At 36.8% G+C, this 26,567-nt stretch overlaps 2 protein-coding genes across 5 annotated transcripts in view; one reads left to right on the top strand and one right to left on the bottom strand.

The window, feature by feature from the left end:
- The window catches only part of NME7 (NME/NM23 family member 7), a 320,071-nt gene that overhangs the window by 267,732 nt on the left and 25,772 nt on the right, over window positions 1-26,567 (bottom strand). Inside the window, exon 1 of one of the 4 annotated variants that reach the window (XM_060133643.1) lies at window positions 2,736-2,863. The exons of 1 other annotated variant lie outside the window; for it this stretch is intronic. In XM_060133643.1, coding sequence (XP_059989626.1) covers window positions 2,736-2,738 — 3 coding nt within the window. In that variant the 5' untranslated portion in view covers window positions 2,739-2,863. Of the gene's footprint in view, window positions 1-2,474; window positions 2,559-2,735; window positions 2,864-26,567 lie in introns of those variants that run through there. 2 more of the 4 variants (XM_060133661.1, XM_060133653.1) reach the window with 2 other exon arrangements.
- BLZF1 (basic leucine zipper nuclear factor 1) lies at window positions 3,169-24,815 on the top strand. Its single transcript, XM_060142206.1, has 7 exons — window positions 3,169-3,364; window positions 4,440-4,515; window positions 14,077-14,516; window positions 15,876-16,075; window positions 17,878-18,006; window positions 19,896-20,115; window positions 23,242-24,815. Exons 2-7 carry the CDS (start codon window positions 4,485-4,487, stop codon window positions 23,425-23,427), a joined length of 1,206 nt encoding a protein of 401 aa, XP_059998189.1. The 5' UTR covers window positions 3,169-3,364; window positions 4,440-4,484; the 3' UTR covers window positions 23,428-24,815.

The raw sequence follows: 26,567 nt of genomic DNA, 5'->3' as shown, positions 1-26,567 counted from the left end.
AGAAAGGACATCCATTTCTCTCTTTTTCTAAAGGCCTACTCTTTCTCATAAAGGACCGACAGCAACTGACATAAGAGAAAGATTTGGATGCAGAAAGAAATTTGAAAATTCAACTCTAGTAAATTTTAGGCTTTCATTAAATTCAGAGTTTATCCTGCCACACAATAAGATTGTCACTAGGTCAAAGGAGGAAGAAGAAATCTGCATGCCTTGAGATTTCAATTATTTTGCCATTTAAAGTGTGTCTTGCTCAAAGTACATTTTAGCTTGAACTTTGTGGATCACGAGTCACAGTAAGAAATATATTCTGCGTCATAACCCAGTACACATAACATACATACAATTTAAACAAAAGTTTCATGAAAGCGACCCTTACTATAGGCAATATGGTAATGTCTATTTCATGTGTCTTCTTTTTTAATGCTGGCTACATACCACAAACTAATTTCATGACCGAATAATGGGTCACAACTATAGTTTCAAAAACACTGCTGTAGTATATACACGTGGTCTGCCCTTTACCTACCTCTCTACTGGAATCTCACACTCCACCATACTCCCCCCACTGCTGTCACCCGCACACCACCTCATAACCTATCAATAATAGCGATTTTTTTTCACATTAAACCATAAGATCAGTGCCTGCAATACTCGAAGCTCTTTTGATCTTTTTGCTAGTGCTGCCTAGAACCCTTCCCTCAGATCATCGCACTTTATCACTCAGACTTCAAGACAAAAGTCTCTTCCTCAGAAGAGCCTTCATTGACCACGCAATTTCTCAAAGAGCCACCACACACAACTCGAGCCAGGACAGAGGGTGCGAGGAGGAGGAGTTCACCGCTCTCAGGGTTGTTGGGGGGTCTGAATGACAGGCACCAAAAAACAGTATTTCACAAATATCTGAGTGCCTAACATGATATAAGCAACAGCAGTGAACAAAAGAAAGACCCATTCCTCTAACAGTTCACAGTTTAGCAAGTGTGACAAATCTATGAGCAAATAATTTCGACTGAATATGGTAAGTACAAGTCTGAGGGGCCTCTGCGGTAACCAGGTAGAGATGTCCAGGAAGCAACTAGGCCTTAACAGGTCTGAGATGAAACTGAAATTTAAGAATGAATGCTTATGCATTAGTAGAACTCATGTGTGTGCATGAAATCAACCAAGGAAAATGTAGAGACTGAGAAGTGAAATTATTAAGGAGTGAGTCCCAGAAAATGACATTTTAAAAACAGGCAAAGCCAGTGGAAAAAAAGAGAGAATGAATAATCATGAGCTTCAGTTGTCAGAGAGGCTAAATAAAATAAATTTTGAGAAGAAATTACTGGATTTGGCATTTAAAAGGCCATTCGAAATTTAAGCAAGAACGACTTCATGAAGCCATTAGAGAGGAATTCAGACAACAGAGTGTTGAGGACGTAAGTGACCGAGCAGAATTTGATACAAATGGAAGCACTATGCTTTCCAGCAGTTTACTGATAGATTGATGGGAGGACTGGATAAACACAGGAAGGGGAAGGGCTTTTGTTTTATTTCATTTTCTTAAGATGTATGACTTGAACACTGAGAAGGAAATGGAGAGGAAGAGGCTGAAAGCACAGGAAAGAAGAACTATAACCTGAAGCAAAAGTCTTGTAAGGAATGGAAGGGAATAAGATTTAGGGCAAAGATGGAAGCATTATCCTTCAACACCTGTTTCTATCAACTAGAAACACAAGACCGAATGATGGGTAAAAAATATAGATCAATATATAGGTTGGGGCATGAGGTTAAAGAAAGTGACTGTTAGACTCTGTCATCCGCTTAGAATGGAGGGGAAGGGACAGGGTTTGTAAAGCGAAGGTGTGGAAAGGGCTCGGAAGGAAAAGGGCAGCAGAAGATTGGAGTAATAAAATGGAGTGCTGAGTAGTACTGGAGAAGGGGTGGTGGGTGGGTCTCTGTTAAGTTCATAGCTATACTCATCTGACAATAGTCATCTCTCTATCTTCCAGTTCTTTACCTGTAAGTGTTTAAAATATTTGGTAATTAAGTGAATTAACTAGAACCCTGGTGTTTTCAAACACGTGACTGAATTATCTACAGGTTTTTTCAAAATGCAAATACGGAGCCCCATTCCTATTTATTCAGAATTTCTGGGGGTGAGGCTCTAGCAAGTGAATTTTCCAGAAGTGATCTTGAGGGGCATTCCTGTTAAAAAGCACAGACCTAGAAGGTAATCAACTGGCTAGAAGAGAGCTAATGCAAAATACAGCTATTACTGTATGGCCCTTAGACAGGGTGTGGGACAGTACTCGGCCACTCAAGAAAGCAAAGATTTCAGGAACTAGGGAGGTTCGGATCAGTAATGAGAAAGTTATACACACACCACAACATACTATTAAATGAAGCACGTTAAGGTGAAGCTGGGAGCTTGAAAAACAAAAATGCAATGATGAAAAATGAAAACATTTTAAATGTTCGAAATAACCTCTCACCTCAGACTAATAGACTCAGTGTCTTACCCCTAAACTTCCTGTCACATTACTCTCGAGGCTTAGCAGTACCAAAGTGGAATTCAGAGTGCTACAAGAAATAGGGAAAGAGGAAATTGCAGGGACTGCTCCTGGAAAGGGAGAAAGAGATAACGGCGTGAAGGCAGATGGGACGCGGACGCCTCTCAGTGCCCAGACAACCAAGGACCTGGGACGCGGAGTAAAGAAGACCCCGGAGCCGTTCTGGCCTCGCCTGGCACTCACCATCACCTCAGGATCTCAGCACAAGGAAACAGGTATGGTTGCGACAGGAAGTATACAACACCAACACCAACGCCGGGTTACTCTGGCAACAGAGCTCCACCTACTGCCGTGCTTTGCGTGGGCCGCCCTGCCCGCCCCTTCGTCCCTATTGGCTAAAAGTAAACTCAGCTCCGCCCACCCAACCGACAGGCCCGCCCTTTCACTCCGTCGCCTGGGGCGACGGAACACCGCCTACCTCGTGCCAGCATCATAACTTCCGTTTGGCCGACCGATAACTCGGAAGTTCAAACTAATACGCGGCTAGGGTCCCAATCGTCTACATTTTATTTTTTAATAAGGGTTCATCCAGTTTTCACTTACTGAAGTCTTACAGAAGATGTTCTGTGTTACTTGAGTTTAAACGCACCACAGAGTGTGTTTACTTTTTTCTTTTGGAAAAGTATTCCGGAAACGAAACCCTGAGTAATCGGAAGTGATTATTTGTGAACCAGAAGCTTGATGTCACCAAGGCCTGGGCGGATTGGCTTCCGAGTGCAAGAGTTGTGTGTGGAGAAGTTAGCCCAGTGAGATCTAGACGAAGAACCTGTAAAGTGAGGCCCCCTGCAATAGGAAGAGTAAGAGTCTGAGAGGTAAGTCCAAAAACGGACTTGTGTAACTAAGAGGGCGTTTTGGAACGGGATGGCGGTCTGAGTTGAAGTTTGGTGTTCAATCGCTTTGTAAGGAAAGGTTGCCTGTTGTTCCAGGAAGACTTGTTCAGACAGGCACGGAACTTGGGATTCGACTTCTGGGGACCGCAGAGGTTGACAGGCTTGTCGCTTCCATCCTGCCGCCTTCATACCTGTTACCCACTCCAGACCCTTCCTTCACCCCCTTCCTTTGGTGTTTGCCGGCCGACATTGGCTGTGCTCGTACATTTCGCTGCGCTCGTACATTTCGCTGCGCATCTTCCGAGGGCTCACTGCTCTTTCGAAGGGTCTTTGGAGACCTGTTTTCAGAACAATAGGAGGAGGGTTTGTGACTTTTGAGGAAGGTAGTCGTGGGAGACGCTATGCCAAGTTATATCGAGTACCCGAATGATCATTTTTATGGTGAAACCAGTTGTCATCCAGTGTCCAGTTCATCATACTCATAATCACTGCATTAGTATCACCTTCCTTCTCACGTTCTCCACTGAATCTTAGTCTATACTGTAAGGCCATGCATACACTTCTGAAAGCATATGCTATGCCATTTTAATTTTATTACCAAGAAGTGCAAATTATCATGAATTTTTTGTCGCTTGTTAAACATCTGAACAGAAGCTTCTCTCTGATATATATAGTGAACAAAATAGTGTCAATAATGTCTACTGAGAACATAATTACTTTTAAATTCCTGGTGTCATATCAGTGATACAAAAGCCCCTACAGTAACTATAGTACTCTTTCTGAGCTAAATTTAAGGACACACATGGGATAATTTAGAATATACTGGTGGTAATTTAGAGTATACACTGAAACAGAAATTTGAAAATAAACCACCCCTAATTTTTTTGAGACATTTGGGAACCATAACAATATCACCTTGTGAAAAGGGGCTATAAGGGGCACCTCCTCAATGCAGCCTTATTAAATGCAGGAGAATATCACCGTGTATAAATTATGGGGACTTAGTGAATGTGTTTATGTGGTATTGTTTTAATTCTTTCATTTTATACATTTTTAGGTTTTTTAGTAGAAGTCTTGGGGTACATTTTTATTGGTGAAAAAAATGACTACTCTTGAAAGTTTAGAAACCAAAGGTAAGTGTTCTTCTTTTGCTGATAATTGTTTTTAAAACATGAAATTTATGATGATAGGACAAAGGACTGTTTGAGCCAGGTAACCAAACCCCATAGAACCCTTGGGAATCATTTGTATTTCATATCTCTTCATGTTTGTTTTTTAATGCAGTGTTTACATTTCAGTACTACAGATATACAGGTGAATAGTAACATTATTTGGTTGTATTTATTAGATGACTGCTACTGTTAAACAGTAGTGTAAAAGCAAATTTTTATAGCTATGTTCTCTGTCCACTAGAAGATTAAGATTTAAATAATAAGAATGTACAGTTTTAAAGATTTGGGTAGATGGACAAACAACTATCAGGTATAAAAGACCTTTTTCTTACTGCATTGGTTTGTTAGGGCTGCTGTAACAAAGTATCATAAACTGGTGGCTTAAACAACAGAAATTTATTGTCTCATGGTTTTAGAGTCTAGTAGTCCAAGATCAAGGTGTTGGCAGAGCCATGCTCCCTCTGCAGGCACTAGGGAAGGATCTGTTAGAGGCCTCTCGCCTAGTTTCTGGTGGTTTGCTGGCAATTTTTAGTATTCCTTGGCTTGTAGACACATCACAGCGATCTCTGCCTTTTTGTTCACATGGCATTCTCCCTGTGCATGTATGTCTCTGTGTCCAAATTTCTCCTTTTTATAAGGACATTAATCATATCGGATTAGGGTGCACACTACTCCAGTATGATCTCGTCTTAACTAATTACATCTGCAATGACTTTATTTCCAAATGAGGTCACATTCTGAGGTATGGGTGGGACACAATTCAACTCAGAACATTTGCTAACTACAGTAGTTACTTTTTAGTCCTGCCTTGCTTGTCCTTTGTATAACATTTCATACTATTGATCATGCCCACTTTTTGAAATACTTTCTTTCCTTGATTTCCATGACTTTACTCTTATTTTCCATCTACTCTATGGCCCTTCACTGTCCAATGCAGTAGCCACATGTGGCTATTTGAGCTTAAATTAGTATTTTTAAAAATTAAAAATCCAGGGCTTCCCTGGTGGCGCAGTGGTTGAGTCTGCCTGCCGACGCAGGGGACACGGGTTCGTGCCCGGGTCTGGGAGGATCCCACATGCGGCGGAGCGGCTGGGCCCGTGAACCATGGCTGCTGAGCCTGCGCAGACTGCGCGTCCGGAGCCTGTGCTCCGCGACGGGAGAGGCCACAACAGTGAGAGGCCCGCGTACCGAAAAAAAAAAAAATTAAAAATCCAGTTTCTCAGTCACATTAGCCACATTGAAGTGCTCAATAGCCACATGTGGCTGGTGGGTATTGTATTAGAAAGTGCAGATATAGAACATTTCTATAATTGTAGAAAGTTCTGTTGGACACCACTGCTCCAGTTATAGTTTCTTTTTAATTCTCCTCTTCTTCTGGTTTATCTTTTAAATATTAATGTTTTTCAGCCCTCCTTCTCTTCTACTCTCACAGCTTTAGTAATTATAAGGATGGCTTCCAAATCTATCTATAGCTCAGATCTCTTTCCTTGTGATTCAGACCCTTGTAGCTTACTGTCTACTGATTATCTTCACTTAGACATAGATAACAGTCTTAGCATGTCCCAAAGTGAGCTCCTCTTGATTCAGGTTATTCTTGGGTAGAGTGAGTTGTGGAGGTTGGAGCTGTCAGTGAGAGATGGGAAACTATTTTCTAGAAGCCAGTTTTGCAGCAAGCAGATCTCCAAAAGCAAACTCTTTAAAGGGGGTTTAAATGTGTTTAGACAGCAAAGATCATGCCAATAAATATTAATTGAATTTAATTCAGCTGAGTGCAAGAGCATTTCAGGTCACCAGAGGCTTTTTATATTATTAGAATAAGCAAACCAGAAACTGAAATGAAAGTAATAAGCTGGGGATTAATGGGAAATAAGAGCAATTAAATCATAACTACTATGAAAGCAGTTAGCATGGTACTTGGCAAAAAGCGAAAAACTAAATACATTATCATTAGTAATTAGAAGTTAGTTATTGCAAGGCCTCTGAAATTATTTGTTGTTACTTGTTTGTACTGAGGATTAGAGTTATAAAGCACTTTCACATACATTACTTCATTTGATCTTAATTTTACAGTGAGGTAGATAATTCAGCTGTTAGTCTTAATCCTTCGTTTAATATCATTTTAGCTGTTAGTGAAGAACAGTTACTTGTATCACATGGCCTGAGAAAAGGTGCACTTATATGGTTGACATTTGTCAGTTGCCTGCATTTCCTGTAACTGCCTCAGAAAAGAAGCAAGATTGGCTTATAGGGACAGAACTTCTCAGCAGACATTTGAGCAATGCTGTCATCATGAGAGGGATGTGTCCTTGCTGCTAAGGTTTTTTGAAAGGGAAACATGCAATAAATAGGAACAATTAGAAAATTAGAATTTGAATCCAAAACTTTTTGGGGAAGCAAGGTTGAAATTAAAAGTAAAGGGATTAAAGTCAGACAGTTTAGTGAAAATAGACCAAATAGGAAGGTCTGAGATGTTCAAATATTTATAATTCCATAAAATAGTCTAACTTTTAACTCTTAAGTCTGTGGAACAATAGTTATTAGGTGAAAAAGGATTCCATGGACAGATAAATTAGAGAAATGCTGGATTAAGGGAGAGATTATACTGCAGGACCCTTCAGAGCCTTTAATATACTAATGTACACTGTGCAGCTCCAAAGAGATATATGTGGTATGCAGCACTGCCCACACTTATTTGACCGGGAAGCTCTTTTATTTGCGGGACCTGTGATAAAAGGAACGTTTGGATTCCACATCAGTAAACGTGGGCCTGACTCTTAAGTCCACTGCCTATAGCATATTTTTCTAATTTAGTGGTAAGTAAACTTCATTGGGTGATACTGGTGACATATAAAAGAATATTAATTTAAAATTACCAAGTGATGATCCCTAATTTTACTGTTTTATAACTGAATCTGCATACGATCTGAAAAGTTTGTCAGATTATGAGTTAGTAATTAATGATTTCGTGTAGAGGAAAAAAATTAAGCAGTTTTTAAATGAGTTAGTTATTGGATGTTAAAAGGAAATCTTCTAGGTGGTGTGTTAATGTTAACATTGATGAACTTCCATAAGCACTTACTCACCTCTCTGCACCAAGCACCATTTCATTAAGCTGATGATACCAAGATTAGGAGGCAGTCCCCGCCCTGAGGAGATCTCAACAGTTTAGGAAAGAAACAAATTATTTTGAAACACTCTTCTATTTGCATTGTTCTGAAAGCAATGTAGGATGGGGGGGGAGGTAAGGTTACGTGGTTTGCCCAAGGTCACACAATGTGTGGCAGTGGAGACTGAGGTTTTTGACTCAGAGTCTAGTCTAGTTTTATTATACCATCCTGCTGACTCTGAGTATCTGTCTCCATAGATTTACAGTTTTATCAAAAAAGGAGAAATGTTGGTTTCATTACAGACTATAAAATAATGTTCTTTTTGCTTCAGTATTCTAGAGCAAGGGTTGGCAAATTATGGCTCTTGGGCCTGCTGAGAATATTTGCAGGCAGTCTGATAATAGGGAACACGAGCTTTGAATCCCACTTAAGCCAGGTGTTATCCCAAGTAAAAAAGAACTCTATTCTTTTCATTATTAAACCTATATTACCCGAAAAAAACTTCACTCAATAATTATAATTTGAATTTCATCTTTAAAATTTTGTTTTTTCTCTTCATATATAAATGCCTATATATCAGTAGTATCCTTAATTTTGCCTCATGGTCCACAAAGCCTAAAATGTTATCTGACCCTTTATGGGAAAAGTTTGCCAACCCCTACTGAACAGTAGTATTTGTTCTCTTGCTACATTTCACCAATTTGGGGGAAAGGCAGTGAGAATGAGCCATAAACCTTAGATATGTTTTAATTCTTTGATAAGTGATCACAGGTGGAAGTTAATGTTGATGAGTAATTGAAGAATTGTTTTGTTGTTTCCCTTCAAAGAATGGGAAGGGATTGATGTTTTGCTTTACTTAAACATTACTCATAATTACAGAGCTGGTACCATAGATCACTGTCATCCCACTTGACTGAAGGTAATTGCTCATGAATGTGCCCTGGATTGGGCCTAGTGCATATGTAATAAAGGTTTCTCTGTGGGTCACAGAAAAAATAGAATTATGAAAGTAAGTTACTGGGCGAGAAAATGTAAAGCCCTGACTCCCCCTTGCCTCCTTGCCCGTGCACAGTAGCTAGAAGCACACTTGTTACAAAGAGGGAGCTGCCCTGTGAGATATGGTACAGCTTTGGGACTCACAAGTGCTTGAGTAAGTAGAACAGTTTAAATAAAGGAAGAGTAAATTGAGTTTGAACCAAATTGATTGAATTTCTTGATTGGAATTTTATGACAATTTTGTTTGAAAAGAGATTTCTGTTCAATACTCATTGTTTCTTTGCCTTTTAAATTTAGCATTAACCATTTTGTGATTTGCTCTTGAATCTCCATTACCTAAAATTCCAACTCAAAAATGTTACGACTTGCCTAGAAATCATATTTAATCTTAACAGATGTCACACCTGCTTCTTATTTCTTCAGCTTCAGTGGGCCTGAATGGCATAGCTCTAGTGTGTCTTTTTGTTGTGTTTTTTTATTGTGAATCTGTAGTTAATTCATGACTCTACATTACTTCTTAAATGCCAGGATGTCTTAGTGACAAAATTAAATTTGCACAAGATAGAGTTAGACAAACTTGAAACCATATTTTAAAAGCATGGGAATAGGCCTTTATTTTTAAAACAGTTCAGTGGGAATTCTCCTTCTCCATGCTGATGTGCTACAGTGTGAACTAAGTACCAAACCCTTTATTTCCCTTTTGGAAGTATTCCTTTGTTCATCTTTTTGAAAGTAGAGTCAGTCCTAAAGCTCAGGGTATGTCTTAGTTAACATTTAATATAGAAATGACAAAATATTTTATTTTAATATAAAACGTTTTGTTAAATAGAACACCTTAATTATACCTCAGATGTCTTTCTACCTCCTGTGTAACATAACTCAGGATTCCCAGTACATTACTACATACTTAGGAAAAAGTCCCCAAAAATCTGATAAATGAAAAAATAGTCCTAAAGTCTGACGATATAACTTTGTAAAACTTTAGCATAAGAGAATAAAAGGCATAATTATATTTTATGATATTAAGCTTTTTCTCCCCTTAATCAAGATCCAAAGTTATTAGATTTTTTTAAAGAATAATAATAAAAGCAATAGGAGGTAACATTTAATGAGCGCTTACTGTGCCATTCTAAACACTTTAGAATGTTTTCTTATTTACTTTTAAGCATTGCATTAGCTCATGGATATGGAGCATGCAAAAAATAAAACTAAATAAAGACATAAGTAATAGATCTACTGATACGTCAGTAGAGTTATTTTGTGAGGCAGTTTGACAATGCAGATCTTCACCTGGCACATTAATTCTATTCTTGGGAATTTATTCAAAAGAAATAATTCAGAATTTGAAAAAAAAAAACCTGTAGGCATAAAAATATTCACTAAAGCATTTTTATAATAAAAAATTGGAGTCTAAACATCCAGCAATAAAATAGTAATTAATTAAATAGTGCTATATTAACTTGAAGGAATAATATAGTCATAAAATGAAAATATGAAGACTAGCAAAACAGAAAAATATATTAAGCTTATAAAGTTAATTATGAGTATAAGTATATAAAAATATTGAAGAAATTTGAAGTAATGAAAAGTTATTTTAGAATGATTAGAATATACGTAATTTTTTCTTCTTAATATCTTTTAATAATGTAATGTTTTAAAAAATAGTAATAGAAACCAGAAGATATGTGACTGTGTATGATGATAATCTGTTCTACTCTGTAGTTTCTGTATCTATATAACTAAGTTTGGAAGAAGAAGAAAAATAAGCTTATTAAAAAGTAGAAACCTGGGAGGGATGGATTGCGAGTTTGGGATTAGCAGATGCAGACTATTATATATCAAATGGATAAACAACAAGGACCTACTGTATAGCACAGGGAACTATATTCAATATCCTGTAATAAACTATAATGGAAAAATATATGAAAAAGAATGTATACATACATATAACTGAATCACTTTGCTGTACACGAGAAATTAACACAACATTGTAAATGTATATTCAAATCATATGAATATATGATTTGGCTAGATAGTAATGAATTCACCAAAGACTGATCAATAGTCCATGATTGTTCAATTAACATTTTTGTAGAAATCAAATTTCTGTAGAAATATGTTTCTACCACTTATTGCACACTTACTATATATTACCCAGTAACACATGTTATCTTTTTACATGTATGTCCTGTCTCCTCAAGTTTAGATAGTAAGTTTCTTAAGCATAGAGGTCCCCACTACCTCATACAATGTCTGGCCAATATTAGGCACCAAGCAGCATGTTTGTTGCCTGTAAAACTCAAAAGTTTATCATCACCATTGTTACATGTGCTTATCCTTTTCCCCTCCTCTTGCTTCCATTTATTTATTGTTTATCAGATAGAGAGTTCTGGGTACAAGGCACTTTACTAAGAATATAGTGGTAAATGAGTGACACGTAGTCCCTACCCTCATGGAACTTATATCCTAGTGGAAGGCACAAATAGTATATAACTAATTACACTGAAAAAAAGGTTTACATTTTGATAAATGGTAAACAGAGAAAGGCAGGGTCTTTGCTCTAGAGGCGTGTAAACAAAGAACCTAGCCTAATCATGGAAGATTAGAGAAAGGCTTCCCTTTGGAAAGGTTGAACTGAGATTTGAAGGATGAGTAGGGGAGGAGAAGTTAGGAAGAAGATTCCAAGAAGATTCCAAGAAGAAATGTCTGCAGAGGAAGAGGAAGGCATTTGCTCCTATTGAGACACTAAAAGAAAGCAAGTAACACTGGAACTTAGGATCTGAGGGAGTGAATGGCATAAATTGAGACCCAGGAGATAGGCAGGGGGCCAGATCACCAAGGGCCGTATAGGCCATGGTAAGGATCTTGGTCTTTATTCTGAGAGTGACAGGAAGCCATTCAAGGGTTTGATGCAGATCAGATCTGCATTTTTTTAAGTTCACTATAACTGTTATATAAATTCTGTGGGCTTTTGCAACCTGACAAATAGGGCTATTAGCAGAGGCAGTAAGTTCAAGGTTGATGAGGCAATAGTTTTGTTTGTGGAAGGCCTCCCAGACCAATTAACAGCTTAGCTCTGGAGTCATATTCGGACTCAAATCCCAGTTTGACACTGATGATTTGGACAAGCTATTTAACCTTTCACAGCCTCTGTTTCTATCTACAAAATGGGTACTATTGTGCTTACCCCATGAAACTTGTAAAAATTAAATGATATTGATGCATCTGAAGGACTTAGAACTATGTCCTTGGCACGTAGTAAATTGAATAAAAGCTAATTATTACCATTCCTAGGTTTTGGCCTCCCTTTTCTCAGATGTATGCTGGACTTGTAAAATGGCAAGGAATCTAACTTGTAGCTCATAGGGATGTTACTGAATATACTAATTCAAGAACTCCATGTAGGTTAGGTATCATCTCAGCCATTTCCTCAAGGTTGCAACATTTCCCATTCTAGCAGATCCTCCATTCTTTCTAAGCTCTAAACCACTTATTTTCTTGAATCAATTAGTGAAATTAGCCCTTTCTTGGAGAAAGATGACTCAGTGAAACTCCTTACACTGCTTAATTTGAGGTAAGGTAAAATAGGAGAAAAGAAACAAAATTTTTGTTGTTTGACTGGCGCAATGGTAGTATAGTGGTGAGCATAGCTGCCTTCCAAAGGTTATCTAAACTAAGGACGGCTAGCCAGGTTTGGCTTACATGAGGGGAGATTTTTTTTTTTTTTTTGGGCTGCATTGGGTCTTCATTGCTGCACGCGGGCTTACTCTAGTTGTGGTGAGCAGGCTTCTCATTACGGTGGATTCTCTTGTTGCGGAGCACGGGCTCTAGGCATGTGGGCTTCAGTAGTTGTGGCATGTGGGCTCAGTAGTTGTGGCTCACGGGCTTAGTTGCTCCGCAGCATGTGGGATCTTCCCGGACCTGGGCTCAAACCCATATCCCCTGCATTGGCAGGCAGATTCTTAACCACTGCGCCACCAGGGAAGTCCCAGACGGGAGATTATTTTAATTGAGCAAATTAGTAAATGTGTGCAGCAATGTATTAAGTGTTACAGAGGAAAGAATGGGAGCTACCATTTATTGAATGTCTGCAATTCTGTGCAAGACACTTTTGACACTTAAAGGGGCAGTGTGTGCAGTGGTTAAGGCCTCAGTCTTTGGGACCAGGCTGCCCAGAATTGCATTCTGCATCTTCTACTTACTAACTGTGTGGTATGACTTTGGGCAAGTTCTTGAACCTCTTTGTGTCTTATTTTCTTCATCTATAAAATAGAGCTAATTATATTTACCTCAAAGAGTTACTGTAAGGATAAATGAGTTATGTGTAAAGTATTTAGAATAGTGTTTGGCACATGGTAAATCTTTTATAAATGTTTATTTGTTACTTAACCATTTAAGACATAAGGTAACCCTAGATGTATTGTTAAATTCTTTTCATGGAGGCTGAAACTGAAGCTCAGATAATTGCAGGATTTTGTCCAGGATTGTACAGGTAGCAGTGGTGGAAATGGGACTCAAAACCAGATCTGGCTGATCCCAGAGTTCATGTCATTTCTATAATACCATGCTCCTTCCACTTGTTTAGGGCATGATGCCTGGCCGTAGTGTGCTTATCAGACTTATTGGGAAAGTGAGATTTAGCATATAACAAAACCCATAAATGATAATTATGGTTCATGATTAAGATTCAAACTGAATGTTTGAGATGGTAAGTAGCATAGGCATTCAGAGAGTAGACTAGAACAGTTGGGAAAATTTAACGCAGAGTAGAGTTTAAGCTGACTTCTTAAAGGGATAAGTGAGAATCACAGTAAGTGTCGAAAGAAGCCATTTAAGAGAATAAGAAATAGCAGAAACAAAGGTCTAGGAGAGAGAGTATTAAGGAATCTGGTTGGATAACTTGTGAAGCATTCTTTGCTAAGAGTTCACAAAAACAGGTCAATCTATTTTGAGGTAGACACTTTCAAATACGTATATACATAGCTTATTTTATTTTTATATTTAATATTATTGAGTGTCTACAACGTGCCAGGCATTTGATCTTATTACATTGTTTCGTACCACAACCCTGTAGCATAGTTGTTACTATCTCCATTTTGCAGATTAGGAAATAGAGATTCATGGAGGGTTACATTATTTACTTAGGATTATACTAGGAAGTAGAAGTTGAAGCCGAATACCTTGATTCCAAATCTCTTGCAGTTTCTACCAAGAGAGAAACCATTTACTTAAGGAAAGTTTGAACCTGTAAGACTTTGTTCATCTTTTGTTGACACATGATTGTTTTGAAAATTTTTACTCTAAATGTTTTCCCTTTTTTTCAGTACCAGGAATTCTGAATGTAGGGTAAAGCATGTCTTAGCATTTTCCGGGCATTTCTTTTCAGTAAGTAGTTTATGTTTCGTTTTCCCTTCTATAGTCATCCTTACTTCATCCCCAATTCGAGGAGCGGGAGATGGAATGGAAACTGAGGAACCACCTAAATCTATTGAAGTTACTCCTGGAATCCAACCTATAAAGCATCACATCCTTCCAAGTCCACGAAAGAAAGCAGTTCCGTCAGAGAGCCCAGGCGTTCTTCAGCTAGGGAAGATTCTCGCTGAAAAAGCAGTGGAAGTCGAAGCTGTAAGAATATTAGTTCCCAAAGCCGCTATAACCCATGATATCCCCAACAAAAATGCAAAGGTTAAGTCTCTGGGACATCACAAAGGAGAATTCCTTGGCCAGCCAGAGGGAGTTGAAGAACCCAGAAAGGAACTATCCGAGGTAAAGAATATATTGGAAAAGCTCAAGAACTCTGAAAGGAGGTTACTACAGGATAAAGAAGGTCTTTCAAACCAGCTCAGAGTACAGTCCGAGGTAAGAACAGCCTTAATAGGTTTAATGAGTACCTCTCTTTATACCTGGGCCTTCTGAGCCTGCATGTTAGAAAACAATACGTCCTCTTGCAATGTCATTATAACTTGTCATTTATCTAAAAAACTTCCTCTTAAATTTCTCATTCTCTTTAGTGCCTCTAATAGAAGTAGTTTATGTTGGGAACGTATCCTCTAAACATGGTTGAAGTATGAGGTACTTTGGACAATGTGAGGTACTTTGGACAAGACCACCTACAAGTTGTAAAGGAGGTTACAGTTATGAACTTGCAAACCAGAGATTGACTAAGTAAGACTAGCTAATAATCCTTGCTTTAAGAATCCATAAATTCCAAGTATTTTTTTCTATGTATAGATAATACTTAGAATAAAGAGAATGGTGGTATAAGTATCAGTGTCTTCATTGTAAATGGAAAATTATCTATAGTGCTTGATTCACTTTCTTTAATCTTTACATCTTAGTAATGGCCTTACCAGCCCCAGTTTGCCTCTCTGTTAGATTATACATCTTTTTGCTAGATGTTAGTCTTTGTGACACCATGGTTAGTGGTTGTCATTCAAATATGTTTCTAATATATTTAATAATATATTTTTAAATAACATTTCAAATTACAAAACTAGTACATATTTATTTGTAAACATTTTAGAAAATACAGAAAAAATAATGAAAATAGTACTACCTATATTATACCATCTGGCTATAAATGCATAATTATACATACTGAGTATATTTTTGCCTTGTAACTCACTTTTTTTAGTTGTCTTTTAGTTGTTAATACAGGATATTCTATTAAAATATCATTATTAATAGCAACAGTGTTCTTCAATGACTGCACCATATACCAATACCTTTTATTGGACATTTATGTTTTAATTTTTTGCATTTTTGATAACAATGTGAAGAACATGCTTATAGACATGTGAATTGCTTTTTTGCTTAAATTCTTAAAAATAAAAATCCTAAGGCACAAAGAAATCAATTTTTAAATGTTGGAAAAGATTTATAAAACACTCGGTCATATCTTTTAGCAAAATTTATTGGTTCACTTTTCTAATTTTTTGCCTTTAAGTGTTGACTGGAGGCAGTTTGTAATTTTTATGATAATGATTTGTACTCTTATAATAAGAGGCTCAGATTATAACCACATGGACTATAGATTAATAGAGATATAGACATGGTTATATACATTATGAAACTTAAATATTTAATATCACTTTTTGATACACACTTTTAGTAATGGAGGTCCAAACTACATGAAACAGTTTCTCTTTTGTTCATTTTGCTACATTAAAGTCACTGGCATCACTTTGAGCTTGTTGTATTGGTCATGATTTCCTCCAGGTCAATCGTGAGTTAAAAAAGCTGCTGGTGGCTTCTGTTGGGGATGATCTTCAATATCACTTTGAACGTCTAGCCCGTGAGAAAAATCAGCTTATTTTAGAAAACGAAGCCCTAGGTCGAAACACAGCTCAGCTTTCCGAACAGTTAGAACGGATGTCCATACAGTGTGATGTGTGGCGAAGTAAATTCCTTGCAAGCAGGTATTTTCTATTTTAAAGAGTATTTCATTTCCTAGCTTTTGCTCTATCAGACTTTTGACCCCTAATGCAAGAAAATAGATTGTAGTGTGAAAATTTCTGATTCAAATTGTCAGAGTACCTCGTGTATTATTTAAGATGTGGACTCTTCCTCCTCTGGATGGTCATACAGTCTCCGTAAATGGAAAAGTGGTATCAAAAGGCACCTCCCTCATTCCAGAATTCTGAGTTACTCTTCTATAGTAGAAATCACTCCTACTACAATGTTTAAGATCAAAACAAAACTGTAAACTCAGTCAATTAATAAATATGTAAATTTTTTAAAAGACTATTTTTCCCCACCTTCTATCTGGAGAACTCAAATATCATTGCCACTCTGTACATCATATTTTGTCTCTCGTGCTCTGTTCTTATAGCTCATTTTACTACATAATAGAGCTTCCCAACCTTTTTCTCACCATGCACAAACAGAAAATGATAACATCTGTATGACATACTGTATAGCCTACTGGATGAGGCTACTCTCCAGTAGAGGTGAGAACCCCAGGCCCCTAGAACCACCAGGCCCATGGTAGTTGGGAAGCTCTCTTATATATTATGATTGTCTATTTATCCCCTCCTTCCAACTTCGAGTTACTGGAGAAAGGATCTGGGTGTTATCCATCTAACACACATCTATTTCTAATTGTACTATTATAGGATCTATTTGGAGAAATGAATTTACTGTTTATTGACTATTTACTGTTTATTGACTTAGAATGAATATTAATTAATTCTCATTGAACAGCTTAAGAAGCAAATCATGCATATATTTTACAGATTACTGTAATAACTTTTTTTTAACATTCTGATCGATGCTGATAGTAACACGTTAAGGGCAATAATAATTAAACCAAACTTTATTGATATTTTAGTTGATTTAATCTTTTAATGTCAGAATTGTTTTCATTTTAAGGAATTCAGTGGTTACTATGGTCTGAGACTTTAGTTTTAAGATTTTCAGCTGAATAAAAATACTTTAAAATTTTGCTTCATTTCCATCAATAGAGAATTGGTTAAATACATTTTGGTACATCCAATCAGAAGAAAACATTAAGCTGTTTTTTTTTTAAAAAAGGGAATGAGTTAGCTCTATGTGTGCTAATATGAAAAAAAATCACCAAGATAAATTATTAGGTGAAAAAAAGCAAACTATAGAAAAGTTTGTATTAAATAATCCCTTTTTTGTAAATAATATGAATATAGTTATTTTTACACATAATTTTTTGTTGATATACACATAAATTATTTTTTTCTAGAAAAATATGTTGGTTACTTTATTGATCACTGACTATAAAAGAAGGATGGGGATGCTGGTCTGGAAGAAGGACTTAGTTTTGCTTTTTTAAATCTTTCTATATTTAATATTTTTCTAAGCACAAAGAAGTAATTGATGGCAGAAAAATAACTCATTTTTTTCTCTTAAATTTTCCATATTTAAAAAACATTTAAATAATGTTATTTTTTTCCAAAACTTGATTAATCTAGAATGAGACTAAAGTACAAGTTCCAAAGTCACTATATAGGAAAGTTAAAAAACTGTTTCCTTTGTCATTTTGTAAACAGATATTTTAATTGAGTCCCTTTAATAAGTTCTAAGCTCATAAAGATTTTAAATGTTTTTTAGTGAAGATTTAAAAACTGAGAAGTAATTTGACAACATTAAATCTTTTTTGTAAGTTTTTAAAAATGACAGTCACAAAGGTAGTATATTAACTTCTTAACACTGTCAGAGAATTTATATGTAAGACTTTAATCTTTTCCAGGGTTATGGCAGATGAGTTAACCAACTCCAGAGCGGTTTTACAGCGTCAAAACCGTGATGCACAGAGTGCTATACAAGATCTCCTGAGTGAACGGGAACAGTTTCGTCAGGAAATGATAACTACACAGAAGTATGGCACTTGTTTACATTCTGAACTCTTCTCCTTTCTCCTGCAGTTTTTGTTATTGAGATAGTTCTTTAGTATTTCTACATTTAATAACTTATTGAGCATATATGTTTTAAAACAGATGCCCAGGGGAGGGAGAAAGACTGAAAAAACAGAAGACATGCTTCTTTTATTCTTAATTGGGGAGAGAATTAGTTATATCTATAATAGAAGAAATCTCTGGATTTAAAAGTAATTTTTGGTTATAGTTATAGCAGTTTTGTATGGTTTTTGGTAGAAGCCAAAAAGCATACCAGTCTTTCCTTTGGAAGGAGATCTTTTTTTTTTTTTTTTTTTTTGCGGTATGCGGGCCTGTCACTGTTGTGGCCCCTCCCGTTGCGGAGCACAGGCTCTGGACGCGCAGGCTCAGCGACCATGGCTCACAGGCCTAGCCACTCCGTGGCATGTGGGATCCTCCCGGACCAGGGCACGAACCCGTGTCCCCTGCATCGGCAGGCAGACTCTCAACCACTGCGCCACCAGGGAAGCCCGGAAGGAGATCTTTTTGAGGATTGTTCTACAGTATTAGAGCTTACTTTCATGTCTGTATGCACCAGAACTGTCAAAATTGATAGTCTTCCTTAAATGTACTTTATACTTTTATGTAGTTGATTTCTTACAAATCAAATAAGTAAAGGTCAAGAGAAAATCATAGGGGAAATTAGAAGAATGAAACCACAATATATCAAAATATCAGATTTTGTGGGAGGCAACTAAAGCAGTGTTTAGAGGGAAATTTATAATTTTAAATGCTTATTGTAGAAACGAAAAAAGGTCTCGTCAATAATCTAAGCTTCCTTCTTAAGAAACACAAAGAGCAAATTAAGCAGAAGGAAGAAAAGGATGAGAGCAGAAATAAATGAAATAGAAAGCCAAACACTGGTTCTTTGAAAAGATAAGTTTACAAAACCTCTAGGCAGTATAATCAGGAAAAAAATAGATACAAGTGACTAGTATCAGGGATGAGGAGAGGGGTACACTACAGATTCCGTAGACATAGGAAAGATAATAAGGGGATGTTATGAACAACACTATGCTAATCAATTCAACAACTTAAATGGACGATCTCTTTAAAAGACCCAAACCACCAGAGTATCCAAGAACAGATAACCTGAATAGCCCTAACCTATTAAAGCAATTTACTTTGTAGTCAAAAACTTTCTAGTAAAGGAAACCCCAGGCCTATATGGATCCATTGGTGAATACTAACAAATATCTAAGGAGGAAATAAAACCAAATTTACACAAACTTTTCTAGAAAATAGAGAAGGGAACAACTTCCAACTCATTTTATGAGGCCAGCATCATCTTGACACCAAAACCAGACAGAGGCACTACAAGAAAACTACAGGCCAATATCTCTAATGAATACAGATGCAAAAATCCTTAACAGAATTTTAGTGATTCAAATCCAACAGTATATAAAAATGTTTATAGATTGTGGCCAAGTAGGTTTTATCCCAAGCATTATAAGTTAGTTTATCATTTAGAAATCAACCAATGTAACTCACACAAAAAATTATCATATACATATACCATATGAATATCTCAATAAATGCACAAATCTGTAGTTGTATAATACTGTATGAGTACACTATTATTACCTGTACTAAAATATGAGAACTAAAAAATGTACTGTTTGTTGAATGATTTCCAGATAACCATAAAATCAATAAGTGCTTTCTGTAATCTGACTTATTTTACCAGACTTCCTGATTTATTGAACTCTGAGAGAAAGATAGAGGAGAAATATACTATATGATTTCAGAAATATGTTTCTCATTTATTCATCATTCTTGATTTTTAGATTTTATCCTCTTATTAATATTGAGTGCTCATGTGTGTTCTTTGCAGGTTGTTGGAGGAGCTCTTGGTCTCCTTGCAGTGGGGAAGAGAGCAAACTTACTACCCTAACGCGCAACCTCACAGCACAGCAGAACTAGCGTTAACAAATCACAAGTTGGCAAAAGCAGTAAATTCTCATCTTCTGGGAAATGTTGGCACTAATGGTCAAAAAAAGTTTCCATCAACAGTTGAATTCTGCAGCACCCCAGCAGAAAAAATGGCTGAAACGGTAAAATACTTCTCTTTCATGATCTGTGGAACCTCTAAGACTGTCCTCGTATTGAAAGGTGACATGTTGTAATGGAAAGTGCTTGCCATTGGGAGTTAGGAAATATGGGATCAAAATTTGATTGTCATACTAATGAGCTAGGGATCTTGTAGAAAATTATTTCCTCCTCTGAGCTTTAATTTTCTCAAACACTTGAGAAAAAAATGTAGTTGTAGTTGTTTTTAAAGATGACCTATTTTTTAGCTACTGAATCATTGATAATCCTTTTCTTGAGCTCATTTTGATATGAAAACCACTGTGTAGAACTTTTAATTTAGTAATCAAGAGTAGATAATTGATTACTTCTGGTCTAAGATGTTATTTGTTTTTTCCCCATATAGATGGGAATGTGCCAGACTCCACAGAAGCAATTAGTGTAGACCTGGTACCTTCAGTCCTGTGTGAATTGAGGGCTCATGCAGGTGACCTGTCAAATACTGTGGGCTCACAGTTCTACAACCATCCAGGTTCACCCTCATCCCAGTCATAGGCCTTGTCATTACCAGAACTTTTCCACTTTTAAAATCTTCAACATCTCTCCATGAACTGTGATCTCAACAGTTTTGGGGATTCCATAAAATAATACATATAAAGCCTGTAGCAGTTTCCAGTATAGGTACAGTAATTTCTCAATAAATAGTAGCTATCATTTTTATTATTATATCCTTCATCCCTCTAATCCTGTTGCCTTTACAAGTCCTGTCAGTTCCTTCTAATTTATCCCCTCTCCCAAGTTCAAACACCTGATCTCCAGGCTAAACTTTAGTAATAGCCTCCTCACCAATATCCCCACCTTGCTTTTTACCTGCCTCCATGCCATCCTCTACTGTCAGTGAGTTATTTCAAAAATGCCAATCCCATCATTCTTGGTACTGCTGTTCAGAGGGCTCCCAGTCTCCCTCATTACTGAATCTGAATTATTTCATATTGTAGAGAAGGCCTTTCATTAATCATTATTCCAGTTCCCCTTCTCTAGTATCACTTTCCAGGTGTGTCCACCCTCTGCACTTCACATCCCAGCAGTGTTAACCACTTGCATTCCACAGATAGGCCACTGTATCTCATGCCTCTGTACATACTTTCCCTCTGCCTAGACTGCCCTCCCAACATCTCTCTTCTTGCCTTTAAGAATCAGCCTTCCCTGAATCCCACAGGCAAACCTAGATGTTCCTTCCTCCAGGCTTCCATTTTGTACATATATATATATATATATATATATATATATATATATATATATATAGTATAGCTCTTTATCATGTTAAATCTCTCTCCCAAACTGTGAGTTCCTTAAGGAGCTTATGTCTTGCATTTCCTCAAGGTCTGGCATAATCCTTTGTACAACAGTAGGTGTTCAGCTATTTACTGAATCAGTCCCTGAAACTAAACTCATCAGCTTTATCCAAAATCGTTTCTCTTTTTCTATTCTTTTGTTGGGAAATGGTGTTGCTGCCTACCTGGTTGCTGCCAGTAGCATTTGGTATAATTAACTACTCCTGATATCTTGAAACACTCTCTTCCCTTGGCTTACGTAACCCTACACCCTCCTACTTCACGATACAATGGTGGGTAGCCTCAAGGCTTGGTTTACGTGCCCTTCTCCCAATCCTTTATCCACCTTGTCTCATTGAACAAAACTGACAGTCCTACTTCCTTAGTGTCTCTTGGACCTTTTAGCCACATTGCTTCAAGGTCAGCATTTCTTAGCTAGATTATTGCTGTAAACTCCCTTTCTCTGTTCTTCCCATGTCTGCTTTAGTGCCCACTCCTTCCCTCATCCACCCGCTGTGTATAGAGTGATCTCTCTGAAAGGCACCCTGCTTAAAATCCTTCCCTATCACTTTCAGGCTAAAATCTAGAAACCTTGTATCTATACTGGTATCTTGGTCTCCTTTAATTGTATTCCTTTGGCATTTTGTTCCTCCCTCTAAAGGCACATAATGTAATAACATATATAGAGAGTTGGGGTACTGTTATAATTTTCCCTTCTAAATTTATAAGCAGCTTTAAGATAAGCCCTTTATCTCTGTTTGTCCAGTAGCATCTAACCAAGTTCCGTAAAAAATAGAAGGATATCAAAAACTAAATCGAAAAAGCAGTAATCCAGTAGAAAAACAGAGGTACTAAAATAGAATGGTAGCTGTTAAATGATGCCAGGACATTTTTAAATTAGCTATAGCTCTTTGGGTACATTGGTAACTTAGAAGGAAAAAAACCTGCTGGACAATATGAGAGCTAGGGAAACAGACATCTCAAGCCATTTCTGAAAGCTGTTTTTGAATAAGCCTTACATAGAAGGAGAGAAAGCTCTTTCCGCTACTGCTTTTCCCAATTCCTTTCCAATTCCAGTACCTGCCTCCTTTGCCCAATAACCCATGTTCATCATATGATGATGGTTGGAAGAATATGAAAATGAGAAACAGGAGCTATGAGCCAGCCATGTTATCCTTGCCCTTAATTGGAGAATTTTTTTCAACCCAAGAGTTCCTCCTGTTGTGGGTCTCAGTAAAGGAAACAGAATAGGAAGAATCAGAGCAGAAGAAGAATTAAGAGAGTATGGTGTCCATGAATCCAAGAAACAAAAGCATGATCGTTAGCATCAAATATTGCATATAAATTAGAAAAAGAGAAATGAAAACCATTGATTTTACAAGTAAATGATCAAAAACTTTGAAATAACATTTCAGTAGAAGAATGAAGGCAGAATCCCAGTTCCAGGCAGTTCAGTGAAGGACTGAGGGAGAAAGGTAGTGCATACTTTTTGGTTAAAGATAAAAATCAACATCACTTATAGTAAAATTGATATAACCTAATTTTCTTTTATGTTTTCATATATTTTCATCAATATGCATAAGAGTAATTTCATTATTTTTTAAAATAGGTAACCTAGGTAATATAATAACTTGACATCATTGTCAAATTTAGAGCTTTTTGAGAAAAGGCATAAGTTCTCTAATCAAATTCATCATTCAGATGTTATTTTTTATGGCAGTTTCATACTAATGAAATAGCACTTTTATATATTAATAAAACCAAGGGCTTTTACAGTCCTTACTGCATACATCTGACATCACCTCTTATTTTCCTTAGGTTCTACGCATTTTGGATCCAGTAACCTGTACAGAGAGCTCAGCTGATAATCCGTTTTCTGAGTCTTCACCAACCACCTTACTTGCTACAAAGAAAAATATTGGACGATTTCATCCCTATACAAGATATGAAAATATAACTTTCAATTGCTGCAGTAACTGCCAGGGAGAACTTACTGCCCTTTAACAGTCAGTATGTTGGAGGCACACTACAGAGTCATTATAATTTGGCAGCTGGGGTTCTTTTAATGCTAGAAGTATTATCACTTTCTATTTAAATAATATATATCCCCAAAGATGTTTCATGTACTGGACTCTGGATTACCCTTTCTTAATAAATATCTCAGGGTAAGAAAAAAGTGAAACTGTGTAGATATATTTGAAATAGACAATACAGGCATTACAGGATGGTTTTCCTAAAGGACTAAAAGAACGATTCTGTACCTTCTTTTAGGCTCTAATTTATTAATCTTGCTATATATTTTACATAAGCAAATTAATTTCTGTACTCTAAAGCAAGGATTGGCAGACTACAGCCTTGGGTCATATGCAGCCATACCCATTCATTTACTGTTGTCTGTAGTTGGTTTCATGTGCTACAACAGCAGAATTGAGTAGCTACAACAGGGTTTGTATGACTAGCAAAGCCTAAAATATTTACCATCTGGTCCTTTACAGAAAAAGTTTTCTGACCTCCACTCTAAAGTAAAAGTAGCTGGCAGGGGTCGGGGAGGGAGTGGGGTAGGAGTCCTTTCCCTTTTTGGTGATTTTTAGGGGCTACAAAAGAGTCTTATGGAAACACTGTGGGTGAAGGGACTACTTTAAAAATAAATGCTATATGTTAGGAAACTTTTAAATATTTTACAGCCACATTAACAAATGCTTGAGCAAAACATGTTCTCATTTTGGTTTTGTGCAGGGGATTCCTTATTTTGAATGGATGCAATTTGATATACAGAAGAAACGTTCTAACTATTGAGCTCATTTTGGCAATTGCAGCACAACAGGAGTATCCAATTTGATACTTATGAAATATGGCAGAGAAAGTAGGATCTTTGGGCTTCCCTGGTGGTGCAGTGGTTGAGAGGCCGCCTGCTGATGCAGGGGACGCGGGTTTGTACCCCGGTCTGGGAGGATCCCACATGCCACGGAGCGGCTGGGCCTGTGAGCCATGGCCGCTGAGCCTGCACGTCCGGAGCCTGTGCTCTGCAATGGGAGAGGCCGCAGCAGTGAGAGGCCCATGTACCGCAAAAAAAAAAACAAAAAAAACGGATCTTTCTAGAACATTGTTCAAACTCAAAAATGCAATTCATCAATTTTTATGTCATATATATTATTATTTACTTATGACCGGCTATCATCAAACATCCTTTTATATACCTTTAAAAATGTCTACAAAATGTTTACACCAAATTACCCTAACTGGTTGCAGAAGTGCCTATCAGTAAAGAAATCCTCAAAAGACAAATATGATCAAATAACAACATGTTTTAATGTCAACTTAATGGTTTGGTTTTGTTTTGGTCTGATTCATCTGAGTTATAGTTTCAAGTGGCAATAAATTTCTCTGCCTTCTTTAGTGTGAATATTTATTTATCTTTCCCCCAGAATGATGTGCTTCAGTTCAAGTCTTCATCTAGCTTATACTATTTACAACTGATTCTTCAGCCTTTCCTTTAGGTTTACTTAGTATAAAACATAGGATAGGGAGGGTGGGAGGGAGGGAGACACAAGAGGGAAGAGATATGGGAACATATGTATATGTATAACTGATTCACTTTGTTATAAAGCAGAAACTAACACACCACTGTAAAGCAATTATACTCTAATAAAGATTTTTAAAAAAAAAAAAACATAGAGGAAAAGCTCCATGACAGTGGATTTGGCAATGATTTCTTGACTATGACACCAGAAGCACAGGCAACAAAAGAAAAAAATAGATAAACCTCATCAAAATTAAAACCGTCTGCACAGCAAAAGAAATAATGAACAGAATGAGAAGGCATCCTACAAAATGGAGAAAAATATTTGCAATCATGTATCTTTTAAGGGTCTAATGTCCAGAATAAATAAAGGGCTACGACTCAACAACCAAAAAACAATCCAGTTAAAAAATGGGCAAAGGAATAGACATTTCTCCACAAAAAGATATACGAATGGCCAATAAGTACATCCAAAGATGCTCAACATCACTAATCATTAGGGAAATGCAAACTGATATCACTTCATATCCATTAGGGTGGCTATTACCAGTAAAGCAAAATAACAAGCGTTGGCAAAGATGTGGAGAAACTGGAACCCTTGTGCATTGCTGGTGGGAATGTAAAGTGGTGCAGCCATTATTGAGGACAGTATGGAAGTTCCTCAAACAATTACACACACAATTGCCACATGATCCAACAATTACACCTCTAGGTAGATACCCAAAAGAATTGAAAGCAGGGACTCAAAAGGATATTTGTATACCAATGTTCATAGCAGCAGCATTCTTCACAATAGCCAAACAGTAGCAATTCACATGTCCTTTGATGGATGAGTAGATAAAATGCGGTATATACATGCAATGGAATATTATTCAGCCTTAAGAAGGAGTAAATTCTGATATGCTACAGCACAGATGAATCTTTAAGACACTAGATGATTCCACTTATTTGACACACCTGAAATAATCAAATTCATAGAGACAAAGTGGAATAGCGGTTACCCAGGGTTAAGGGAAAGCAGAATGGAGAGTTGTGTTTATTAGGTACAGAGTTTCAGTTTGGGCTGTTGAAAATTTATGAAGATGGATAGTGGTGATGGTTGCACAACATATGAATGTACTTAATGACACAGAATTTTACATTTTAAAAAATGGTCAAAATCATAAATTAGGTAATATATATTTTACCACAATAAAAAAAACTTTAAAAAATTATATACATACACTCATAACCACAAACTAGTGGCACACCTCTGCAACTGTTGCTTTAAGAGTGTCAATAATAAAGATAACAGTTAACTGAGCTAAACAACAAAAAAAAAAGTTCATATATCAACAACCTAACATTACACCTTAAGGAACTAGAAAAAGAAGAGCAAACAACCCAAAACTAGCGGAAGGAAAACAATTGAAGTTAGGGTGGAGATAAAATGGAAAAACAGAGAATCAAGGAAATCAAAAGCTGGTTCTTTGAAAAGATCCGCAAAATTGACAAACCTGTAGCCAGACTGACTATGAAAAACTGAAGATGCAAATACCTAAACTCAGAAATGAGAGTAGGACATTATTACCAACCTCATTTAAATAAAGGAACAATTATACACCAACAAATTAAATAATCTGAA

This window comes from Lagenorhynchus albirostris, chromosome 2, assembly GCF_949774975.1.
Source record: "Lagenorhynchus albirostris chromosome 2, mLagAlb1.1, whole genome shotgun sequence".
Taxonomy (NCBI): domain Eukaryota; kingdom Metazoa; phylum Chordata; class Mammalia; order Artiodactyla; family Delphinidae; genus Lagenorhynchus; species Lagenorhynchus albirostris.
This window is presented reverse-complemented; position numbering and strand designations above follow the sequence as displayed.

Coding starts and splice junctions, on each gene's coding strand:
- BLZF1 (XM_060142206.1), top strand. CDS start 4,485: ATGACTACTCTTGAAAGTTTAGAAACCAAAG. Junction 18,007..19,895: donor GAAATGATAACTACACAGAA/GTATGGCACTTG, acceptor TGTTCTTTGCAG/GTTGTTGGAGGAGCTCTTGG. Junction 20,116..23,241: donor CAGAAAAAATGGCTGAAACG/GTAAAATACTTC, acceptor TATTTTCCTTAG/GTTCTACGCATTTTGGATCC.